The 21870-nt window shown below is 31.0% G+C and overlaps 1 protein-coding gene across 1 annotated transcript in view; it reads right to left on the bottom strand.

Annotated features, from left to right (window-relative positions):
• The window catches only part of LOC107446521 (protein Wnt-11b-2), a 70740-nt gene that overhangs the window by 34741 nt on the left and 14129 nt on the right, over positions 1-21870 (bottom strand). Inside the window, exon 2 of the mRNA XM_016061200.5 lies at positions 3145-3383. Coding sequence (XP_015916686.1) covers positions 3145-3383 — 239 coding nt within the window. The remainder of the gene's footprint in view (positions 1-3144; positions 3384-21870) is intronic.

Here is a 21870-nt window from a genome sequence, read left to right as displayed (position 1 = left end):
CCAACATGACAACGCCCCGTGTCACAAGGCTGAAATTGTGTTGGAGTGGTTCCAGGAACATGATGCTGAATTCCAGTTAATGTCCTGGCCATCTAACTCACTGGATATCAATCTGATAGAACACATTTGGGATGTCATGGAACCGCAGCTCAGAGTTCCACTAAGTCGCAATATTTCGGATTTGCCTGACCGTTGCTGAAACATCTGATACAATCTGTCTCCTACCATCTACCACGGACTTGTGGCATCCATGCCAAGGCGGGTTGCAGCTGTGTTGCGGGGGCTAAAGGTGGGCCAACTTGTTATTCAGAGGTGGTCATAATGTTTCGGCTGTTGAGTGTATATATATATATATATATATATATATATATATATATATATATATATATATATATATATATATATATATATATATAAATTTCGCTGAAGTCATTATGTTAAACTAAATTTCGCCACATATTTATTTAATTTTTATTGCTGAATTAACTATTTATAGTCATAAATTATTTCTAGTATGATTTTTCTCTTTTAAAAAATATAATTTCATCCATGCAAAAAAAAATTAATTTCAATAAGTGGTTATTAAATGAAACTATCGATACTCTATGGAAATTCCTCATAATCAGATATCGATCTATATCGAAAAACTATCGATATAGCTCACCGACTCATTAGGTTTGGGGAAATAGAGGCCACTAAGTTAGTGGCTACCACTACCTGGAAGAATCTAATGACTTAGTAGCCACCTTTGGCAGTTTTCTCTAAATAAGATTTGATGGTCACTAGGTCGGTAAACTCTAATAACAAGAAATTTAAATTTTTAGGTCTACCAGTTAGTCAGTTCTTAAATTTGGTCACTATCTTGCGGGGAATATAACATGCTTTGGTTCCTTTTCTGTTTATGCTGACCTCTATGGCAATTCCTCATCAGGTAATTTATGCTTTTATATTAAGATCGCTCCTTATTAAATATTAAGATCTGGGAAATCCAATTTCGTGGTATGAATTTCTTTTTCCCGCATTGTTATGAAAATATAACATTATAACGTACTACTAGTTCTGAATTTGTGATGAAAAAAAAATGCAAAATTTCGATTAACGACTGACATCACTGACGTGACATAACGTGACAATATAAGTACATTTTTGAATACTTTTAAACTACACAGGTGCATGAAAACAAACAATAAAAACATGTTAAAAAAGAAATTATCTCTATTATTGACATTATTTTGAAATGGCGTATTATTTGGCATGCACTGAATGTCTCTTGTTGGTATTATTTATAAATCAACAGTACAACATTAACAATTTGAAGATTTACTCTTCTCTCAATGACATACATCTACAGTGGATCCCCTCCCACGTAAACCTTTACTTTAATGATCTGGCCGATAAACTGGCCAAGGAGGGCTCTAATGATCCTATAGATAGTAGTGGCCTTCTAACATACAATGAAATCTATGCAAAAGTAAAGGCCGACAATAACAGGACTTGGAATATTGGTATCAATAAAATTGTCCTGGGGCTGCCCTGGAGCTAAAAGGTGATAGGAAGCTACAGACAGCTATCACAAGACTAATCAGTAGTCATACCCGCGGACTAACATTTGTTCAGGGTCAAAAGACTTTCCCTGTATGCCTAAAATGTAATGTGCACCAGGCTTCACCTTATCATTTGCTGTCCTGTATGGGGGCTAGAGAAGAATCTTATCTTGGAGGGTCCGGCGATGGTATATGATTTTCTGTCGGTGAACGGTCTTCTGGACTTGGTCTAGCCTTGTCCTCGGCCAAGTAGAATAAGTAACAACATAAATAATTTTAAACAGAGTCAGATGCTTACATAGCCAGTTGATCGTTAATTGAACTTTCTCATCAAAGCATTTATTGTTCTATTATTCTGAATACTTATTTTTGATTCAATTCTGAAATTGAAGCAAATAAAAGACATAATTTTTTAGGGAAAATCACTTTTACTATATACTCGATTCGTATTATGGTCTGCGGAAACCTGGCCATTGAGGCCTCCTCCGTACTAATAACAGATTATTTGCTACATCTAAAATTGAGTTTTATTGACGTGAGTAATTAGTAGTTGGGTGTAAATTAAGGCCTTGAGTCGACGAGTTATTAATCAGTTACAGACAGCGATTAGATCTTATAATTAATAGAAAAAGAAAACGAAAATTTCATTTTTTCCTTGAATCAATATTAAAATTCTCGTTTATTTGGTCAAGGAGAAAATGTGTAGTATTTTTTAGATTAAAAAAAAAATTATTAAAATTTAGTCGACTGATATCATAAGAAGATCGGCGAACATCGATGAGCCGATAAACTGAACAATGACGAATTTTTAAAGAGATACGGATGACCAAAGATTGATTGATTAGCCAATAGATACGATTTATAAATTATTCATTTTCTTTCCCGTACAGCTCTTGGAGGGCCTTGGATTTCTTCTCCGGCTTATCTTCTTTAAATCTTGATTTTCATAATCGCAAGCTCATCCTCAACCTAGTTCAAACATGTTAGTTTTGGTCAATCTTTCTTTTTTTTGTTGCTGTTGCTATAAAGTTTTTTTTATGATTTTATTTCAAATATATCTTCCTTACATTTTTTTCTAGATGTCCTAACCATCGCATTTTTTTAAAAATTTCATGTGTGTATCTTTTTCTCCACGATCCATTTATCTCAACAGGTACATAGATTTTTCCTATAATTCTGAGCTCAAAATTTCGTAGCATATTTTGATCTCTTTTGACGAGTTATCCGTAGCATGCGGATCTTGTTACTTTAATGTTCCTTTTCACAATACTATTTCTAGCCTCTTTTCTTAAACATTCAAGATTTACAAAGAAAAAAAAACTATTTTTGATTTAGTCAGCTGACAAAAGGGATATGTAAAATAATCGGATTAAGCACGTACTGACAGCCAATTGAGCTTTATGTTTATTTTGTATTTTACATATTTTTTTATTATTCCTTATTAAAATTCTGGCCTTGTCTCACAAGGAAACAATTAAGATCAGCTTTAGAGAACAAATGTTTAGAAGATAGAAATGATAAGGGGCAGATGTCATTATGTTCTGTTACAACTAGATCATATTGACCATATCAACGAATTTTTAAAAATGAATAAAGTCACCTTTGGTTAAATCTGGTGTGAGATATGGAGCTAGTTTGATGCTGGAACAGTTCCATCGCATGTCGCTGAATGCTGCCAGGCACACATTTGTAGCCTCTTTGGCAGCAGAGACAATGTGTGACATCACCTCCACGTGTTTCTGGCAGAGTGACACCTGCCTGCCTTTTAGAAAAGCGTTCTTTTTTGCATACAGGCATTGTGAAGTCCTGTTCCAGCCTTCTCTCCACTTAGAAAGAGCTCTGCAAAAAGAAATTAAATAAATCACCTTATTGATACATTCAATTGGGAATGCATTAAAATTAATCATGATACTTAATGTAGTGTCACTACTGTATAGCAAGTCAAAATTCATTCAGTACCATAACGATGTTTTGTCACAATGTCATAATTAAACATATGTTACTTTAGTTTTTGATTCAATTTGTGGAATCATTTATGACTATAAAAATGCATTGTTTAAATCATGGTAAAAGTTACTTGCATTAGATGTGTTTGATACATCTGGAATCACTTACTACTATGAAAATGCATTATTTACAAATGCATTATTTGCATTATGATGAAGTAATTTGAACTACTTAGTGTTTGATACAAGTAAAATCATTTACAACTATGAAAAAGCATTGTTTACAGCAAGATACCACATAATAGTTAACACCACCAAATGTGAAGAAATGGGTTCAAAAATTTTGAAGTTTTTTAAAAAGTGTTTTAATGTTACGTTTTGTATAATAACGTTTTCACAAAAATTATTTATAAGAGAAACAGCTTGGATCGGTCTTTTTCTTTTTGTCCTTTGACTCCAGAACTAGGTTCCGCAATTAAATTTTTTTAGTTTTTGCCGTATTTTTGAAAAAAGGATAGCTAGTAAATTTTCTGTGAAAGTTTTGTTAAAAAAAAAGAAAAAGACTTATTTGAGTCGCAACATATATCGACCTTCGTCTTTTAATTCTTTGACTATTAAATAGAGACAACTATAACTAAGCAAGAGATATTGAAAATTAGAATTGTTTCCATTCTTTCTTTTCATCTTTATCTTTGTAAATTTTTTATTGTTGTTAAAACCCATATTTCTCGCCTCATTATTTACTTCTCTTCCTTTATTTCGCTGACCGGAATCGAGGTGATTTGGGTGACTGTGACTGGCTTGGTGACAACCGGGAGTCACCACCCATGACGAGCTTGTCACCGAAGTGGGTGGATCGGTGGGTGGTTCGTGGTTTTTCTTATTTGATAGCCGCACTTTCAATATTTGGCAATTTAAAGCGTGTTTGCTTCTACAGTTTTCCAGTGATGTATTTCTTCTTTAGCATTTAATTTTATTTCTTTTCTTCCAATTTTTAAAAGACGGCTTTAGTGAAACTAACTGAATATTGAACATGACGGAAATGAGTTTTGTTACTATTAATTTTAAAAGTTTCAACAATAATTTGAAAAACTTCAGTTTTCGGAACTTTTTATCAGTGAAGTAAAATCGTCAAGCTAGCTGCTGATATGTAAGCGTTTTCGTTTTCCATATAAACTTGATATAAAATTAATATGAAAGCAACTAAAATAAAAAAAAATGATTTCATTCTCGCAATGATGAAATGTAACAACAATAAGTGAGATTCATATAATTATTAATAACTGATAATCAGTAGTATATGTATCTGTTTGTAAATTGATTACTTAAAATGCACTCTATATTTAAATGCTGGGCTGTATGAGGCATTCATATTACTGGGAATTCATAATAGCCCGAGATGATGAGCCAAAGAAATATCTAGATATTTATATAAATAAAACAAATTCTCCCATATTGTACATGAATATAGACTAAAATAAAACAATTGCTGTTTGCCTGCCATTCTAACTGCAAAACGTTGAGGTTTAAAATTATTGGGGTAGGCAGCAGTCCATGTACAAATGATATGAAATAAGTAATATTCTGTCTTCATTCAGTTATTGTATTTCAGGTTGTGTATTTCGCATATAATTTTATGCAATTGAGAATCCAGTTAAAATTAGGTCCTTTTAAAATATGATTAGCCATAAAATGCGTTATTTTTTTAAACCAATCGCATTCTAATAAACAATTTTAGACCAAATACACACCGATTGCACTGTTACAGACTATTTTTTAAATGAATTGAAAGTTAGAATTAATTTCCCTTTGTTTGCGCTTTATATATCATGTATTTAAATTTTTTTTACATATTAACCATCAACGCAGCACAGTCAGACCGGCAGAATTACAATTGTCTTATTTCAGCTGATAGATTATTATAATAACCAACATTTTGCTATGGTGTCTTTAAAAATATATGTCACTTTTACCTTTTTATTGTCTTCGGTATACTACATACGTAAAGATAATATCATACAGTCTTATTTCGAGAATTTTTAATGTTTTACAATTTGAATCTCGGCAAAGAATAAAGATATTCAGATAATGCATAAGCTTAATGCGTTATGTTTTTTTTTTTTAAAAACATTTTGTTTAAAAAAGGAACCTTTAATAGGCATTATGATACGAAATTTTCCACGAGGAAAAAAAGGAAGATTAATATAATATTTTTAACAAATAATAATTATAATAATAAAATTAGCAAAAATATTGAAATAAAAGTAATTGCAGTGGTTTATTTTGAACTTTGGAAATAATAAAGTTTTTAGCGAAAAACTAAATTAATGTTTTAAAAACAGTAGTGCTCGTTTAAAACAAACTCGACGCATACATGCATTAAAGAAATACTTTAGTCAATGCAAGTTTTATTTCAAATGCGTTGAAATTAGTTAATACTGAATTAGATACGGATCGAAACCTTTGCATTGCATTAAAAATTTCTTTTTATTTAAGATGGGTAAAAAAATTTCTCGAAAGTTGAATCAATTCCAAAATAAACAAATGAAATGCATATTTTAATTTATAATGAAAAGTATTAAGAAGATATGCAAACGTTTCACTAATATCTTCTGATCAAATATTATTGAATCGAATGATAATTTATACAGAAACCGTAAAAAGTCGAAACTGAAACTAATACTTTTTATTATTTATTATTTTGACTATAAAAACAAACCTAAGAGTATTTCAGGTCACAACATGTTTTAATTTTGTTAAAAAAAATCTGAAAAGAAATTGGAAGAACCCAAATTTAACAGAAATATAAAATTTAGTGTCAAATTTACTTTGAAATCATTTATAAAAAAGATTGATGTAATTGGTATGTAGCGCATACAAAATTTTTTTTATATTTAAAACTACTAACCGGTAATAAAATTTTCAGTAAATTTGTATAAGCATAAAAAAAAAAAGTTTCCGAAAAACAATATTAGTCGATTCACGCTTTTTTTTACTGATTATCCTATAGTTAAGGATAACGTCGTTTGTAGCGATAAGTTGCCAAATCTTGTAGCTCTTCGTTATTAGAGGAAAAGCTTTTGCTCCGAAATGGATGATAAGTCGGCCTCTCTAATTCAGGTGCTCTATATAGGGAGAGGCCCTTGTGATGTCATATCCGACGGTGAATTCTTGTTACCACTGAATCACTCATTACATCACAGCAAAGCAGGCAGCGACTGGAATAATCGTGATTCCCTCACCTCAATTGCGGCTGCTCATAGGTATATACTCGGTTTTTTAAACATATAGGATGTTCCATTATTTAGGTGTGGTGATAAAAGCAATAAAAAGAATGAAAACCTACTGTGGGATACACTGACCAAAATAGAAAAACATTTCTAAATAAAGCAGTGTGAACTTAAAAGAGAACATTTCTAAACAAAGCAGTGTGAACTTAACAATCTAGTTACTGTAACTTCAATTAACAATCTTGTGATTATGGTGACTTCAACTTCAACTACGCACATTCTTGTCGATGTTTTCAAGCGAGGTAGCACGTTGCAGCTATCATATGTATTCTATGATTATTCTTACCTAATTTATGTAACTTTTATTTTGTATTTAACCTAGATTAAAATTTAATCTCTAGCAATAAATGTTTAAAATTTAATTAACCTTCCTTTTATTGTGAACTCCCACATCAAAGGGGCCCTCACCTACAACATAAAATGGGGTTGCAAGCCTTATTTAAATTGAAAAACCATACATACGACCCTAGAAAAACCATGCGGGTTTCTACGTCACGCTATAAACAACTACAAACTTACTAGCTACAAAAGAGATTTATCAGATAAGTTTGAAATGGTAATCCACTGACATCATCGCTTAGTTCCAACGTCGTGAAAACAATTCCCGTTCAAAAATGCCGAAAGTGTTCTTGATGTCCGCCGAAGCGGGTGGCAATAAGCGCATTCTAGGGCCGGGATAGCCTGGTTGGTAGGGCACTGGGCTAGTGGGTTCGAACCCCCACCGATCGAAGACTCCCTGTAGTAAATGGTGACTGATGCAAGTTAAATCTATCCGGTCACAAAGTCCTCCATGTTCCCATAATAAATCATACGCCTGGGGGAACTCTTCCAGGAGTTTCCTTGTCTCCTGCAATGGGTTCAAGGAAACTACAAGAAATTACAAGGCTACGGAGTTGAACATTAGTAGTCGTAAACCTAAAATTGGGTCTGCTGTTCAACTACGGTTGTAATATATAATATGAGATCTTTCTACCACGTTTATTAAATTATCAACCTGGTTTGTGACCCCATGAACCATCAGTTGTAAGTTTTCACCCCCTTGATGCCTCTTATCACCCTTTTGAATTTTCTGGTCAAAATAAGCTGTATTCGACTAGTTAAAGCATAATTTAATGCTAACATTTCAAACTTTCTTTTTCGTTTGAGCACAATATTCATTGTGTTAGCAACAATTAATGAAATAATTTTAAAAAAAAAGTAAAAGCAACTTTTCTATGGTTCTACACAAAAAGTAGTAAATAAAATATTGTGAGTAACTTATAAAAATGGTGTCTATTAATTAGACAAAATTTTTAAAGAAAGCAGATGAAAAGTCGATGGTTCTCGATTAACAATAATTACACCAAATAAACTACAAGGTTTTTCATTGCATATCAATTATTTCAACTTAAAACTTCTCACTTCACTAACTTATTATTGACAAATAATTTAAATTCTTTAAAGAGAAATTAGTTTTAAAGATATAACTGTATAATTTCTGATTTAAATTTTTAAGACCTTAAGCTAAAACGCATTTCAAACGTGCTTAATTAAGTAGCGAGTGACGCGAGCATGGTTTGCATTGTTGTTGTTGACGTATGCCTGTTTAGGTAGAGGGGGTGCGATTGTTTTTGTTTTCCTGTGGCTCCATCTATAGCCAAGAATTTGACTTCTGCCACACCATACGTCACACCCGTTTATAGGGCCGACCCATTCATACATCCATCCATTCATTCATCTACAGATCGTAATTTTGACCAGAATCAGGGAACGATCGATCTCCAATCCAGTATCCCCAGAGGTTTTGACTTGTTATGGGAACATGGAGAACTTTTGCGATTCGACAGATTTAACGTGCATAAGTCACTTTATTATCTTCGGCCGGCTGGGTTCGAACCCACGAACTCTCGGACATGAGCCCAGCGCCCTACCGACCAGGCTATCCCGGAAGTGGTTTGCAATGTAAACTATATTAGATCGCGTAGCAATATTCAGAGGTTGAGGAGCGTCAGCGAGCAGGGGACGAAATCCACTAGTTTAAATTATTACTTAGCACAAACTTAATTAATCCCACTTGAACGTTTTTGAGTCTATGATTAACCGAACTAAAGAAAATTACTGAAATTATTGAAAAACGAGTTTAAAAAGGAATTATTAATCTTATAATTTAAAAGATCGAAAGCTAAATTTATTTTGCTAAGATACTAAGTTAATTAAAAAATATACGACTGAATTTAATGTATGATTATTTTTTTAGTTCGTGAATATCAATAAAATGATTTTTTATTATAAGATGATTATATATGTGTGAGGGAGATATTAATACTATTTAAGTTATTTTCTTATAACGGTTCTACACAGCTTCAATATTCGGTAAAATCATATTTATTAAAATGTATTTCTTCAATTGTTATATATAATATAAAGTATATTTTCAAATAAAGTATCTTTTATTTGAATCGGGAATAAAAAAAGGGAAATAAATAATTTAAAATCAATAACTATTTAGTAATAATAATATTAGTACTTTCCTGGAATTTAGTAGAAATTTTAACACAATTAGCTTTGAGCTCTCAGGATTGTCCGGCAAGATATTTCATTTCTACCTTTTTCTTTGTTCAAAATTGTTCATAACTATAATTTTTTTTAAAAATTTGGTTATAATATATATTTTTATATAAGAATTTTTTTTAGTATGTAAATATAATTTTTGCTAATAAGTAGTGGTAGACTTGAGTAATAACATCTTTTAAATAAAGCGTAAAAATGAGATAATTTTATTGTGTAAATATTATTTATAATTGCTAATAAGTAATGGTAGTCTTGGATAGAAACTTCTTTTGAATAAAATGTAAAATTGAAAATTTTTTATTGCGTAAATATAATCTATAACTACTAATAAGTAATGATAGTCTTGTGTAATAACTGTTTTTGAATAATGTAAAAATGGGATAATTTTATTGTGTAAATGTATATTTATAACTGCTAATAAGTAATGGCAGTCTTGAGTGCCAACTTCTTTTGAATAAAATGATAGAATGAGACATTTTTACTACCCTTTTTTCATGTTTTGGGTAACTAACAGAGCTGTATTAAGTATCTAGCCAGAAAAGTTTCACAGGTTATCAAGCAGAAATGTCGAAAATCCTGAAAATTTTAAAAATTCGAAGTAAAATGGCGATAAATAGATCTGCTGTTTATTCAAAAAATCGATAAAACTGTTAGGACAATTATTTTATTTTTAAATTTTTTTATTTATTTTTTTTTATTTTTAGTTTTGCATTACTTTTAGTTACTATTAGTTAGTTTACTTTCTTTTTGTAAATTTCTTATGACTATCACTTTTTACTTGATAAATATATCTTTGTAACATTTCTTTCTGGTAAATATCTAGATATAACAAATTTGTGGTAATCGCAAACGGTTAACTTACAGCTTTATATTAAGATATATCCTAATTACCACTAAAAAATGATTGCATGGACAGTTCATAAATAAATTTAATATTTCGATGAGTAATTAGCTAGAAAATTATCATACTGAATCATTTAGGAAAAAGTCTAATTTTTTCAATTAGGTCGCTAAACCGTTGTAACTCAAAAAAGTCGAAAAATGAGATTTTTGGGTCATTTTGTGTAAAAAAAGTCACCCTTTTAGAAAAACAACCTGTTATCTTTATTGTTTCATAAAGTTAATTTAGAGAGCAGATAAATCGTCATCGCATTTTTGCGATTAGCATTAGCGCGGAAAGTTTGAAATCGTTCTCCTGAAAAACTTGCTTTTTTGAGTTACCACGGTTTAGTTTCAAAGCGACGCGACGATATGTAACTTTTATCAGTCCTTGATTTATAGTCGCTTGCCAATCATAACTTATTATTGTACCCTGATGTGCAAAATTGCTTACGATTTATTGTTTATAGTCTGAAACATTTAAAATAACACTGCATCTCCTGTCTTTTTTTAAACTACAAAATCAATATCAATTTAAGCCTTGTAGTCGTAAACAAGATGGGACACGTTTAATAAAATGTTAATTTCAGAACTGCCTTTGACCTTTTAAATTAACCGAAACTTAACTGTTAAATTGTTGGAAATGAATCGTCAAGTTCTATTAAACAACTTGAAATTAATTGAAATTTTAAATCAATCAATATTATTCTTCAAATTTTTGCATTAATTTCCCAAAAATTGTAAAAAAAAACTGGTGTTTTTACTTAATTACAAAATTTTAATTTGCAACAAGAAATCAATACTATTCTGAAGGCGGAAAGGAGATTCGAAAGAAGAAATAAATACCAATTAAAAGGGGAAAATTTTATATCCAAAAAGGAATCAATTTAAAATCCGATGCAATTTTTCAGGAAAAATATAAAAGCAAAAATGAAATATGAAGAAAAATTCAACAAAAAGTTTATAATAGGAAGAAAATGCCAGTGTATGTAAGTAATTTTTATTGTTAATTTGTTTAAAATTACACAGTAAATACTTCATAGCATTTGTAACTTATTCTTTAAAAAATTATGCTAAGCATAAAAAATAATTTTCTCAAAAGTTATTATATAAAAAATACCGACTTGTGGGCCATCTAAAATTGTTCTGTTCCTTATAATATAACTTATTCTTTTTTTAAAAAAGAAAAATGTATTGTTTCGAATTTATATTTAAAAATGATAAATTCGCTCACAACTTCAACCTAGAAAAAAAAATCAATTTTTCACATTTGAGCGTGATATATTCTTAAATCATTTTGATATTAAAAACTGTTTTTGCTGACTCAGGATTGGGAGCTGAATCATAGACGTCGACACATCCACAAGAAATCGCTGATGTTAACATATTTTGCTTAAAGTAAAACGTGCTCTTGGCTTTCTGTTTTATACTATAGGGGAGGTTTTTTCTCCCGTACTTGACATCGAGAACCTGTTAATATGCCGAAGCACTCTACGTTTTTACTCCTCTTTTAAGTTTATCTTTTCCTCAATGCACTCTTCCCATTTCGTTCCATTACGTATTCGATGGGTTTGAAAAAGGAAAAAAATTGTTTACTCGTGTATTTTAGTAAAAAAGTAATAGATAGTTGCTTCATGGTCGATAACAGGTTTATAGATAAATAATGACGAATAAACGTAGAAATATTTTTTATTTATAAATTAATTGCTCCAGAGAAATATTAACTGACATTCAAATGAATTAAAACGAAAATCAGGTATGGATAGTGGAAAACTGATAGAAAAGAAATATTTTGAATAAGAATCGTTTTATTAGTAAACAGAATTTCATCCATTACCTAAAGATGGAGGGAAAATTATCCATTTTGTACTGGTGTAAAAATTGCCTATGAAGGAGATCGTAGGGTATACCATCTTATGCTAAGTGGAGAATTTTTATTTTTAGCTGCGTTTTAGCAACTATAGCTAGCGTAAGGAACTTTGTCCGAAAAAAAAGAATAATAACTGCCGTAGGATTAAAATGTTTATAATATCATGGATTAACATAATCTATTATAATCCACTACATGAATTGACATAATAAATAAAAAATATTTATTTTCAGTTTGCGTCGTTTTTTCCTAGATAATTTCTAAGAAAAAATAGTTGGTTAATATCTTGTGGATAATAAGTATTAAGGCTTGAAAATTTGAGAAAAAAAAAGGAAATAAATAAATAAAAATAAATAAAATACAAGATCAAAACACCAAATAACTATACATTCTTCAGAATGTTTTGTTAATGCCTCAGTCCTCGTTCGTTCAGATTACCGCAAGTAAGTTGTCATTGTTAGAAAGATATTGCTGAATATAAATTTTCAAAACTTTTGATTTTCTAAATATTTTAATAAGTAAAGCAGGGCTAATTAGCATATTTGAGGTCACCCTCTCGAGCCATTGAGTGTTAAAACGTGAAAATACGATCATTAGATCAAGAGTTAATCAGGGTAATCCATTTTTTTTGGCGCACTGTCCATACAAATTTTTTATTCAATATAGATATTAATATCGAGCAGAAAATCTAGAATATTATTTTATGATGGCGAAATAAATTAGGTATTTCGTGTTACGCTCACTGATGTCTATTGACAAAAATTAAGATATTTTAACACCCTAAACGACGATTGAGGAACAAGTAAACACAATTTTTTTACTGCCCACTTATCATACAAAGATATTTGTTCGAAGATATCTAATGCTTTTACGTTGTTAAAAACCATAAGATATTTAATAGAACGTGTGCTTATCTGTTGCAAAAATTAAGATAAAAAAATAACAGAAAACATCATACATTTTATGGTTTTTACGTTATCGAAAACCCTAAGAAATTGTATAGAATGTGTTGTCTATTGAAGAAATTTAAATAAAAAAAATAATAGAAGACATTTTAAAAAAAATATATCTGATGAATAAATCTAAGATATTTCATAGAATGTGCGTTATCTATTAAAAAAAACAAAAATAATGAAACTAAATTTAACTCAATTTATTATTTCTACAACGCGCATCTATTCAAAAGGCATGTAGCGAACTTGTATAGATTGCTAGAAAATGTAGTTTTGATATTGTCTAGTTACCATGTAGAATTGAAATTATTTTTACATTGTCTCAAAAAACATGAGATATTTCATTAAAGGCGTGCGGTCTAACATAATTAACATACTGAAAATAACAGAATAAACTAAAGGTGCGTATTTTTCCGAAAATATATCTTATTAAATATAGACTCATTTAAAATAAGTTTGTTAATAGACTGATTTAAAATAAGTTTGTTAATTTTTAACCATTAACTGATTACTTCATCATCGAAAAGCCTAGAAAGAACTTTTCTCAGAGGAGCAATAGGTGGAAAAATCTTCAGCAATTCAATGAGATTTGTCAAAATGATATTAGGAAGAGGAAAAAAGAAAAAGGAATCAATGATTAGGATGAGATCAAAAATTGGAATTTATGTCTGTTAAGAAGGAACAATCGGAAATAAGGTTGGATTCAAACGGAGGTTTATCACGTTTCTATTGAATAATAATCTGAATGTGAGTAAACGCCTTCACGTGGCACCCATTGATGGTAGTTCTACACGAAATACAATCATTAACTCGCTTCAATAGACCCAATTAGGAAGAGCCTATTTGTTATTATTTCTGGATTTATGTAGGGTGGAGTTAAGAGAGAGAGAGAGAGAGGATTTTTCCCTTACACCACTGAATTTCATAAATGAAAAATTAAACAGAATGAGTTTTGATGATTTCTGGGAACGCTGCGTTCAACGGCAAAGAAGACAGGGTTCAAAAATACACATAATTGGTTTATTTATGGATGTGTAAGTGGATATTTAGCACTCATAGTAACTATTTTTGGATGGTTATATATATATATATATATATATATATATATATATATATATATATATATATATATATATATATATATATATATATATATATATATATATATAAAAACTAACTCAGTGGCGCGACAGCCCATTAAGAGGGCCAAGGCCGACTGTGCCCATCTCAGTTTTCTTGACCTTGGGCTCTGGGGTGCAGGAGCATATGTTCCGGTCAGGTGGTCATATATATATATATATATATATGTAACGGTTGTGGATATTTTTAAATTTTATCTTTTACTATTTTTGAACGTGCCATTGAACAACAGACCCAATTCTGAGTTTACGACTATCTATGTTCAGATGCACAGCCTTGTAATTCTGAACCCCATCCAAAAGGAAAATCCTGGATCAACTATTGGGAGAAATTAGCCTTCGTGGTAGAATTTTTGATGGAACTAGCCCTCATTTGCGTTACAGAGAGGAAAACCTCCCACCGTTAGCTCGACTGCACGGGAACTCTAATCCATAATCCGTCTACCAGTGAAGACATTTTACGTCAGCACTGTGGTCGGTGCAGAATTCGTTGTTGTTAATAGTTTGTAATAATTATTCATGATTGATATGTTAGATTTTGTCTACAGGGATGCCACGTCTGTCAGAAAGTGCTATTGAAAGAGACAGAAATTATCAACCTTTTCTAGCATATCTCTTTCAGTTTACTATAAAAAATAAATGCAAGAAATAGTTGCGCTTTAAATGTATGTAATTAAGTCATGGTGGTAATTTCCACTGAATAATTAAGTAGATTAAACAAATAAAAAAAATAGTGCGTGGAGTCCCTCCTCGCGGAAGAAGTTAAACTTCGCAACCTGCGACGTTAATTGTAGAAGAATCAGCAGTCGTAGAAGGATCACTAGTTCTATTCAACGACTCTTTTTCCTGTTCCGCTCGCTTCCGTGCTCTGTAATCACGGTAATATTGTGCATTTTTCCCTCTTGAACCCAGTGGAAGTGCTTGTGGTTGCCTCATCGTCTCGCCCTGGAAAATGTATTTGTATTAATAATGTATGTGAATGCGTCATAATGTAATTTCAGAAGAGAAAACCTAACAATCCATTGATATTCACAAGAGACGTACCTTGACATAACCTTAAATCCGTCGCATTGTCCGTGGGATTGTTTTCACTCATTTTTTACAATTGCTATCCACTAAGTTTGAAATTAAAAAAATACTACCCTATGAAATTATACGTGCATCAAAACAAATTAAAAAAATATTTATAGAAAAACAATACTTTTATGACTTTTATTGTTTTTATGCTAGTGAGAACCAAAACAATATGGAAATGAATGAGGGAAAACTGGATCCTACCACGTGATTTCCCGGCCAATAAAAATGTAGCGTTAAGCGTTTAACGCAACTTTGTTGGAAGTCGCATAAGAAGTATAACTTCAAAAATGAATTGAGTTTCTACCACTTCTTACAATTTTAGGCACACGCGACATCCTTTTGTCTATCTCTCGCAAATGGCCACTACGTTAGTTAGAAAATAGGGACCAAATGCTCCCATGAGGAAAATCTTCATGAAAATAAAAGCGTCCGAGATTTATTATTACTTTTTTTATTTGAATACGTATTCTTTCAATGCATTGCTTGGGCTCATGAAAATATACAAAAAAAAGAGGGGGAAAGGATTTATTAGGTTATTGACGTGAAAACATGTTTAAAAAAAAATGTGATCGCTGCATTGGCAAAATGTTTGTTGTCTAATAGTTTGTATTTTTTTTTTTTAATCCTCTTTATTTGTGATATTCATCTGAATTAGTATTGAAAACGATCCAGTTTGTACTATAGGTTAGAATTTCTGATTCTTAATTAAAACAGTAAAAACAAAAATATCGTTCAAATAATGAAATTCTCTTTCTTTCGCAACTCAAGGAATATTTATGGGATCTCGCTGGTCCCATATTTCAAAAATCAACTCACCAACTTAATGCATAACAAAATTGAAAGTGAAAGAAAAATTCTAAAAAAATTTTCAAACAGCAGTGGTCGCCATAGCAACGCATGTAATGACGACGACGCATGCGCACTGTTTACTATTACTCTTGAACACAGTTGAAAAGTGCGATGACGTCCAAACAAGGTGCGCACGACATTCAAACCCAAAATAACACCCATTTTGAAGTATTTACCTTCATGCTTACATCTTTTACCGTTGCACTAGAAATCCGATAATCTAAATTGGCAACACTATAGTTATGTATAATAATTTATATTGTTAGGTTAATAATTTAAGTTGCGTTAACTAATTAGTTATACATTAAGTATTTTTTTTGGATTCATTTTGTCAGGTTACTTTAGAAAAAAAGAAAAGTGAAATAAATAGTTATAAGTTTATTTTGATTCCTTTTGTTAGGTAGTTTTAAATGAGTATGAGTTTTCGATTTTATCTCACGACAGAGATAATTTTAATACTTGTTGCTGAAATGTCCCGAACTCATAGTTACGGTGGTTTGTGTGAGTCAATGAATGGCGGACAGATTTTAAATTATTAATGAAATTCAATACATAGGTAACTCTGACAATATTATTGGCATCTCTTGAAAAGAAATAAATCTGAGTTCTTACGCGTGGGGAAATCTGTTGTTTAAATAGCTAAGTAATAATAGCTTGTTTAAATTAGTAGCTTTTGTTTGTATGGGAGAAAGTCACTAAAATGGCAACTTTTGAAAATTAAAATTTTGTTTTAACTATTTAAAACATTGCGAAATATTCTTTACTATAATATAGTATAGCATCAAAGCTACTTCCAGTTTGACGTGCCCCAATTTGTATCTTTTTTCTTTTATTTTATGAAAGAGCTTCGAAGGGATGAAACTCTTAAGAATGTTTTAAATAAATGCTATTCTGCCGTGCAGTTGAAGAAACCAACTTAAGTGCTTCACGATAAATTTTAAGAAAAAAGGCTTGACAACTATTTCCCCCCCCCCTTTCTTATACTATCAACTCTTAATTCTTAGAATTTCAGAAAACTTATGGGAAAAAAAATCGATTTTTAATGTATAGTAATTATATTTTAAAAATGCCCAATTCCCTTTGAATTTCTTGTTACTTAAGTTTTTTCTTTCTTTTGTATAGCAGTATTTTAAATCACCGTTTTTACATTTGTTCCCTTGCTTAGGAAAAATGGTTACTAACTAAATTTTTCTCACGAGCAAATATCTAAATCCTTGCTTATGTCAAACCGTAATAAAATTAATTCAACTCTTTAGAAAGAAATATGTTGCTGAGACAAAATCTTCGAAACTGATTGCACTAATAAAATAAATCTTTTCAAGTCCAAAATTTATTATTTCCTGAGCTATTTTCCTACGCTATCGCATGTAATTACACTATTATTTCTTTATTAATTGCTTGATGCGCAATATAATCTTATTTTGATTCTGAAATTAATTCCGATTGTTTCGCGAACTAAAAATAAAATTTTTCTTACGAAAAAAGTCGCTTATTTGTAGTAAAAATCGAAATAGTAGATCGTAAAAATTGAAATAAATGTGTGGGTAGAATGGAGAAGAGCGACACCTATAAATTCGTTTATGTTCAAGGGTTCTCCGTTTAACTGTACCGTTTCTTGTTTTTATGGCTATTGATATTATAACAGCTGGGAACAACATAAAACAAGAATTGTTGAATTATCACCTAAGTTTAATATAAAATTTTATTTCAAAGTATTTTCTACCACAAACAATCTGCTTATAATTATTCATTATAATAATTCTTCTATTTAGGACTCTTTTTACTTTGATGTCTTAAATGAATACATTTGGCTCTTCTGTTAAAGTTCCTTTGAGCTTGTTATGAATTAGTAAAATTGATTTTCTTGCTTCTTGACGTTTTGGGAGATTAATTCCTCGAATTAGGACTCTTTTTCGTTGATGTTTTGAATTAGTTAAATAAGCTCTCCAAACGGGATTCCTGTTTTTTCGTGATGGTAATTTAATTCTCCATATTAAGAAAATAGTTCTCAAATTGTTGTTCCTGTTTTTTGATGTTACAAATTAATAAACTTTTTCTTCCAGTTGGAACTCCTGTGAATTAGTTTTTTAAACAGAGGAAATTAAATCTTCGACTAAATTTTTGTTCTTTGAAATTTTGAAGAACTAATCTTTAGGCTGCTTCTGTGGTTATTAGTGGTATCTGTTAGCAATTAATGTTTTTAACACAATTAGAAACTAGAATAAATAATACAACATTTTTAGCTAGCCTGTAATAGTAATCTGCTTTGCTTTTGTTTTTATTAAAATACGTACTGCTTTGTTTTTTCTTAATAGCAAATACAATCGTACAGCTTCTGCTGTATGGAAAAAGGAAAGTAAGCACAGTATTTCGTTTTCCTTTTCCTCCTCTTAAAACAGATACAGTAGCCTATTTTATCAGAAAAAGTGGAATTCTTATTTTTTCCTCATTTTAAAAAGTAAGGGGCACAGTTACTTTTGCAATGTTTTTTCGAATAAAATTACACCGAATTAAATTTTTATTATTATTTTAATTATCCTTTAATTATTTTGTAGTTAAAAACCAATGTTTCAGCATATATTCTACGTAATAGTGGTTCATCGTTCTAATTACCAAGCACGAAAAACAGGGCCAACTGTACCTTTACCTTCACTTTTTCTTTTCAATGAATTTTTTTGAAAAATAATTTTGTAAATTTATGCATAATTAAAAAAAATTGGCTTGCATAATGATGCTGCATATGTTTGCTACGATGTTGGCTCACTCATTGACAACTGCACCTAATCTTTATTGGTGCAATAATATGTAATGACTCGCAATTCTGGAAAGACAAAAATTACTATAGCTATTTATTTACATTAAAAAAAAAAAATGCTGAACCAAAAATACAGTTAAAAGTATGAAGTAAAACAAGCGTAAAAAACTAATTATTAAAGAATAAATCCCGTATGAAACAACAATAACAGCACATTCTTCATGTTAGACGATACAAAAAAATAGAGAAGAAAAAAAATCAATCAAGATTCTATGTGAATGCTGAAGTTAGTGTCAGATTGTAACCACCACCAGTGACTACTTCAACACCAACCGAGCTAGCCGACAGGGTGGGCTGATAAAAAAAAAGTCCCCCTCTTTTCCAATTCAATTCCCCCCCCCTACTTTAAGCAAAACAGTATATACGGGTGTCAGTACTGCTCCGCCTTTGTCTCTCTGCAATTACGGTTTTAAAAACCACGGAGGAAATTTCCCTTCCCCCCCCCTTCATTTGACCCGAACCGGGTAGTTATTTTCCTATCTTATTCTATTAACGAAAGATAAAAAGATAAAGAAAAGTTTGAGGATTGCTTAGCATGATTTTTCTCGTATTCATTTTCTTAGTTTAAAGTTTTTCTTCCTTCTTCTTCTTAGATCTTATTGTTTTTCCACCCCCTTCCCATGCATCACAGTATTTTCCTCCCTCTTTCCTTCATGTCGAAGGTGTGGATAAAAAGAGGGGGTGGGAGAATGGAATACCCCAATTCATATCATAATTCCTGGTTTCTCGCCCATTTGTGCCTAAACGTTCCTTTAAAGGGACGGTTCCTTTCCTCAAAGAAGAAAAATGTGGCAGCACAAGTTCACTTGAAGCAATAGTTCGGTCTACCATTATGTATTAATTATATAAAGTGAAACCTTTTACATTGACCCTCTTTGTGCCGTAAGATTCCCCTGGTGCCCAGTTGAAGAAACAGGATCAGGATTACCATCATTATCCCTAACCAAATTTATCTTAAAAAAAGAAGGGAAAAACCTTTGTAACCTGACCACCCGTCTTATGTTCATCCCTGAAACAGACAAAAAAATTTTTTTGAATGTTATTCTAATTAGGTGACACATTATAAGTTGACGACTGCTTTCTCATGTTGTCGCCAATACGGATATTAGTCCTTCTGACCGATAAGTGCCGAATATTAATACCACGATGCAACAACATATTGCGATATTTTTTCACTATAACAAATTTCGATTATTTTTAAATTGACTAATATATTCGTTGCCTGAATAAATCTATCAACACCCACATAATATCGTATTCAAGATTTATTGTTATGTACAATATTCACTTTTTATATATATATATGTATCGATAGTTATTTAGATCGATAGAGTTTATTTGAGCCTGGATTCAATCTGAGCCTTTGATTTATAGAATTTTTTGAACACAAGCCTATCTGGTAGATCGATAGTTTTTTTAAACTCATTCAAAAAATTTTTTCGATAGTTAATTATTAAACATAATACCATCTGAGCCTTAGTTTGCTAGGGTTTTTTGAACTCAATTGTTATTTTAATTATTATTATTTAATATTTATTAAAATATTTTTATGTGTGTCTAAGCTCACCTGAGCCCTAGATCAATGTCTTTTTTTTCACCCCGGCCCACCCAAACCTTCCATTGATAGGATTTATTTGAGCCCAGTCCCGTCTGAGTCCCATATGGTCGTGATGTTTTTAGCCTCAACCTAGTTTGAGTACTAAAGATTTTTTTGAGCCCAAGTCCTGAAACGACAGGATATATATATATATTTTAATTCAATTGCACTAATCTTTCTTACGTCTTATTTTTACTAATACAGGGTGTGGAGAAAAAGATTTCGGTTTTTACATTATAGAATAGAAGTTAACTCATTTCTTTTTAATTTGTGCATTCATTTCTTTTTGTCTTCAATTATAAAATATATTGTAATATATCTCTTAGTTTATGTGTTGTTTTGTTGTTTGTGTGCTCGTTTTAGACGAAACCATTCCCTGATATATTCTCTAAGCAAAAATTTCGTCAAAGTACTGAAATGACAAGTTTATTTTATATTTTATTTTATAACCGCCGTTGAACAGCTGGAGGAAACTCGTTGAAATTAAAGAAATATTTTGTCACTTAATTTTTTTTATAAAACATTAAAAAAAAAAAAAAAAAAAAAACGTAATGCTTAATGTATCTAAAATTCCAGATAATCATTGTATCGCGGACGCCTTATAGATGAATCAATATCGCCCTCAACAATATAAGAAGGGCAGATAGAACGGAGTGACACCTATGCCCACAGCGGGATTCGAATCCGGGATTTTGCAGGCACGATGCTAACTCCTTGTTCCCCATACAGGCAGCCAGCTCATTTCGTTACCCGATCGTAACTTTTTTTTAATATATATATATATATATATATATATATATATATATATATATATATATATATATATATATATATATATATATATATATATATATATATATATATATATATATATATATATATATATATATATATATATAGATCTGAAAACTTATCAAATTAATTCCAAAAATTAAACGTATAAAATTGCTACCAGTCTCACGAAACATTTGTGAATACATACTTGTTAAATTTTTCCCGGCCGCCTTCTGAAGACAATCAGTCTTATTATTAAATCGGCATTACCAAGTGTGCCTCGATTCGTTGGCCTTGGGCCCAATTTTTTTGTGAGTTGGATCCTACTGTAAACAACCATCTCCAGCCTAGTCCCACCAGAGCACCTAGCAGTACATTTATTGTTTTAAATACAGACATCGCCGTCAGTCAACATTACCTGCCAAAGAAATTACCACGCTCGGCGAATTCTTTTGATCTTTCCGAATTTTTACCTCAAAATCATAAAAAAGACTAAAAGCGACGTGTTTGATACAACCCACTTTGCCAATATTTTAAGTTCCCGCAGCTGTTACTTCAGTTTCATGTCCTCGAGGTAAAGTATTTAG

The sequence above is a fragment of the Parasteatoda tepidariorum genome, chromosome 8, assembly GCF_982258835.1.
Source record: "Parasteatoda tepidariorum strain Cologne lab strain chromosome 8, Ptep-v5.0, whole genome shotgun sequence".
NCBI lineage: Eukaryota > Metazoa > Arthropoda > Arachnida > Araneae > Theridiidae > Parasteatoda > Parasteatoda tepidariorum.
The sequence above is the reverse complement of the archived record's forward strand: the minus strand, read 5'-3'. Positions and strand labels throughout refer to the sequence as shown.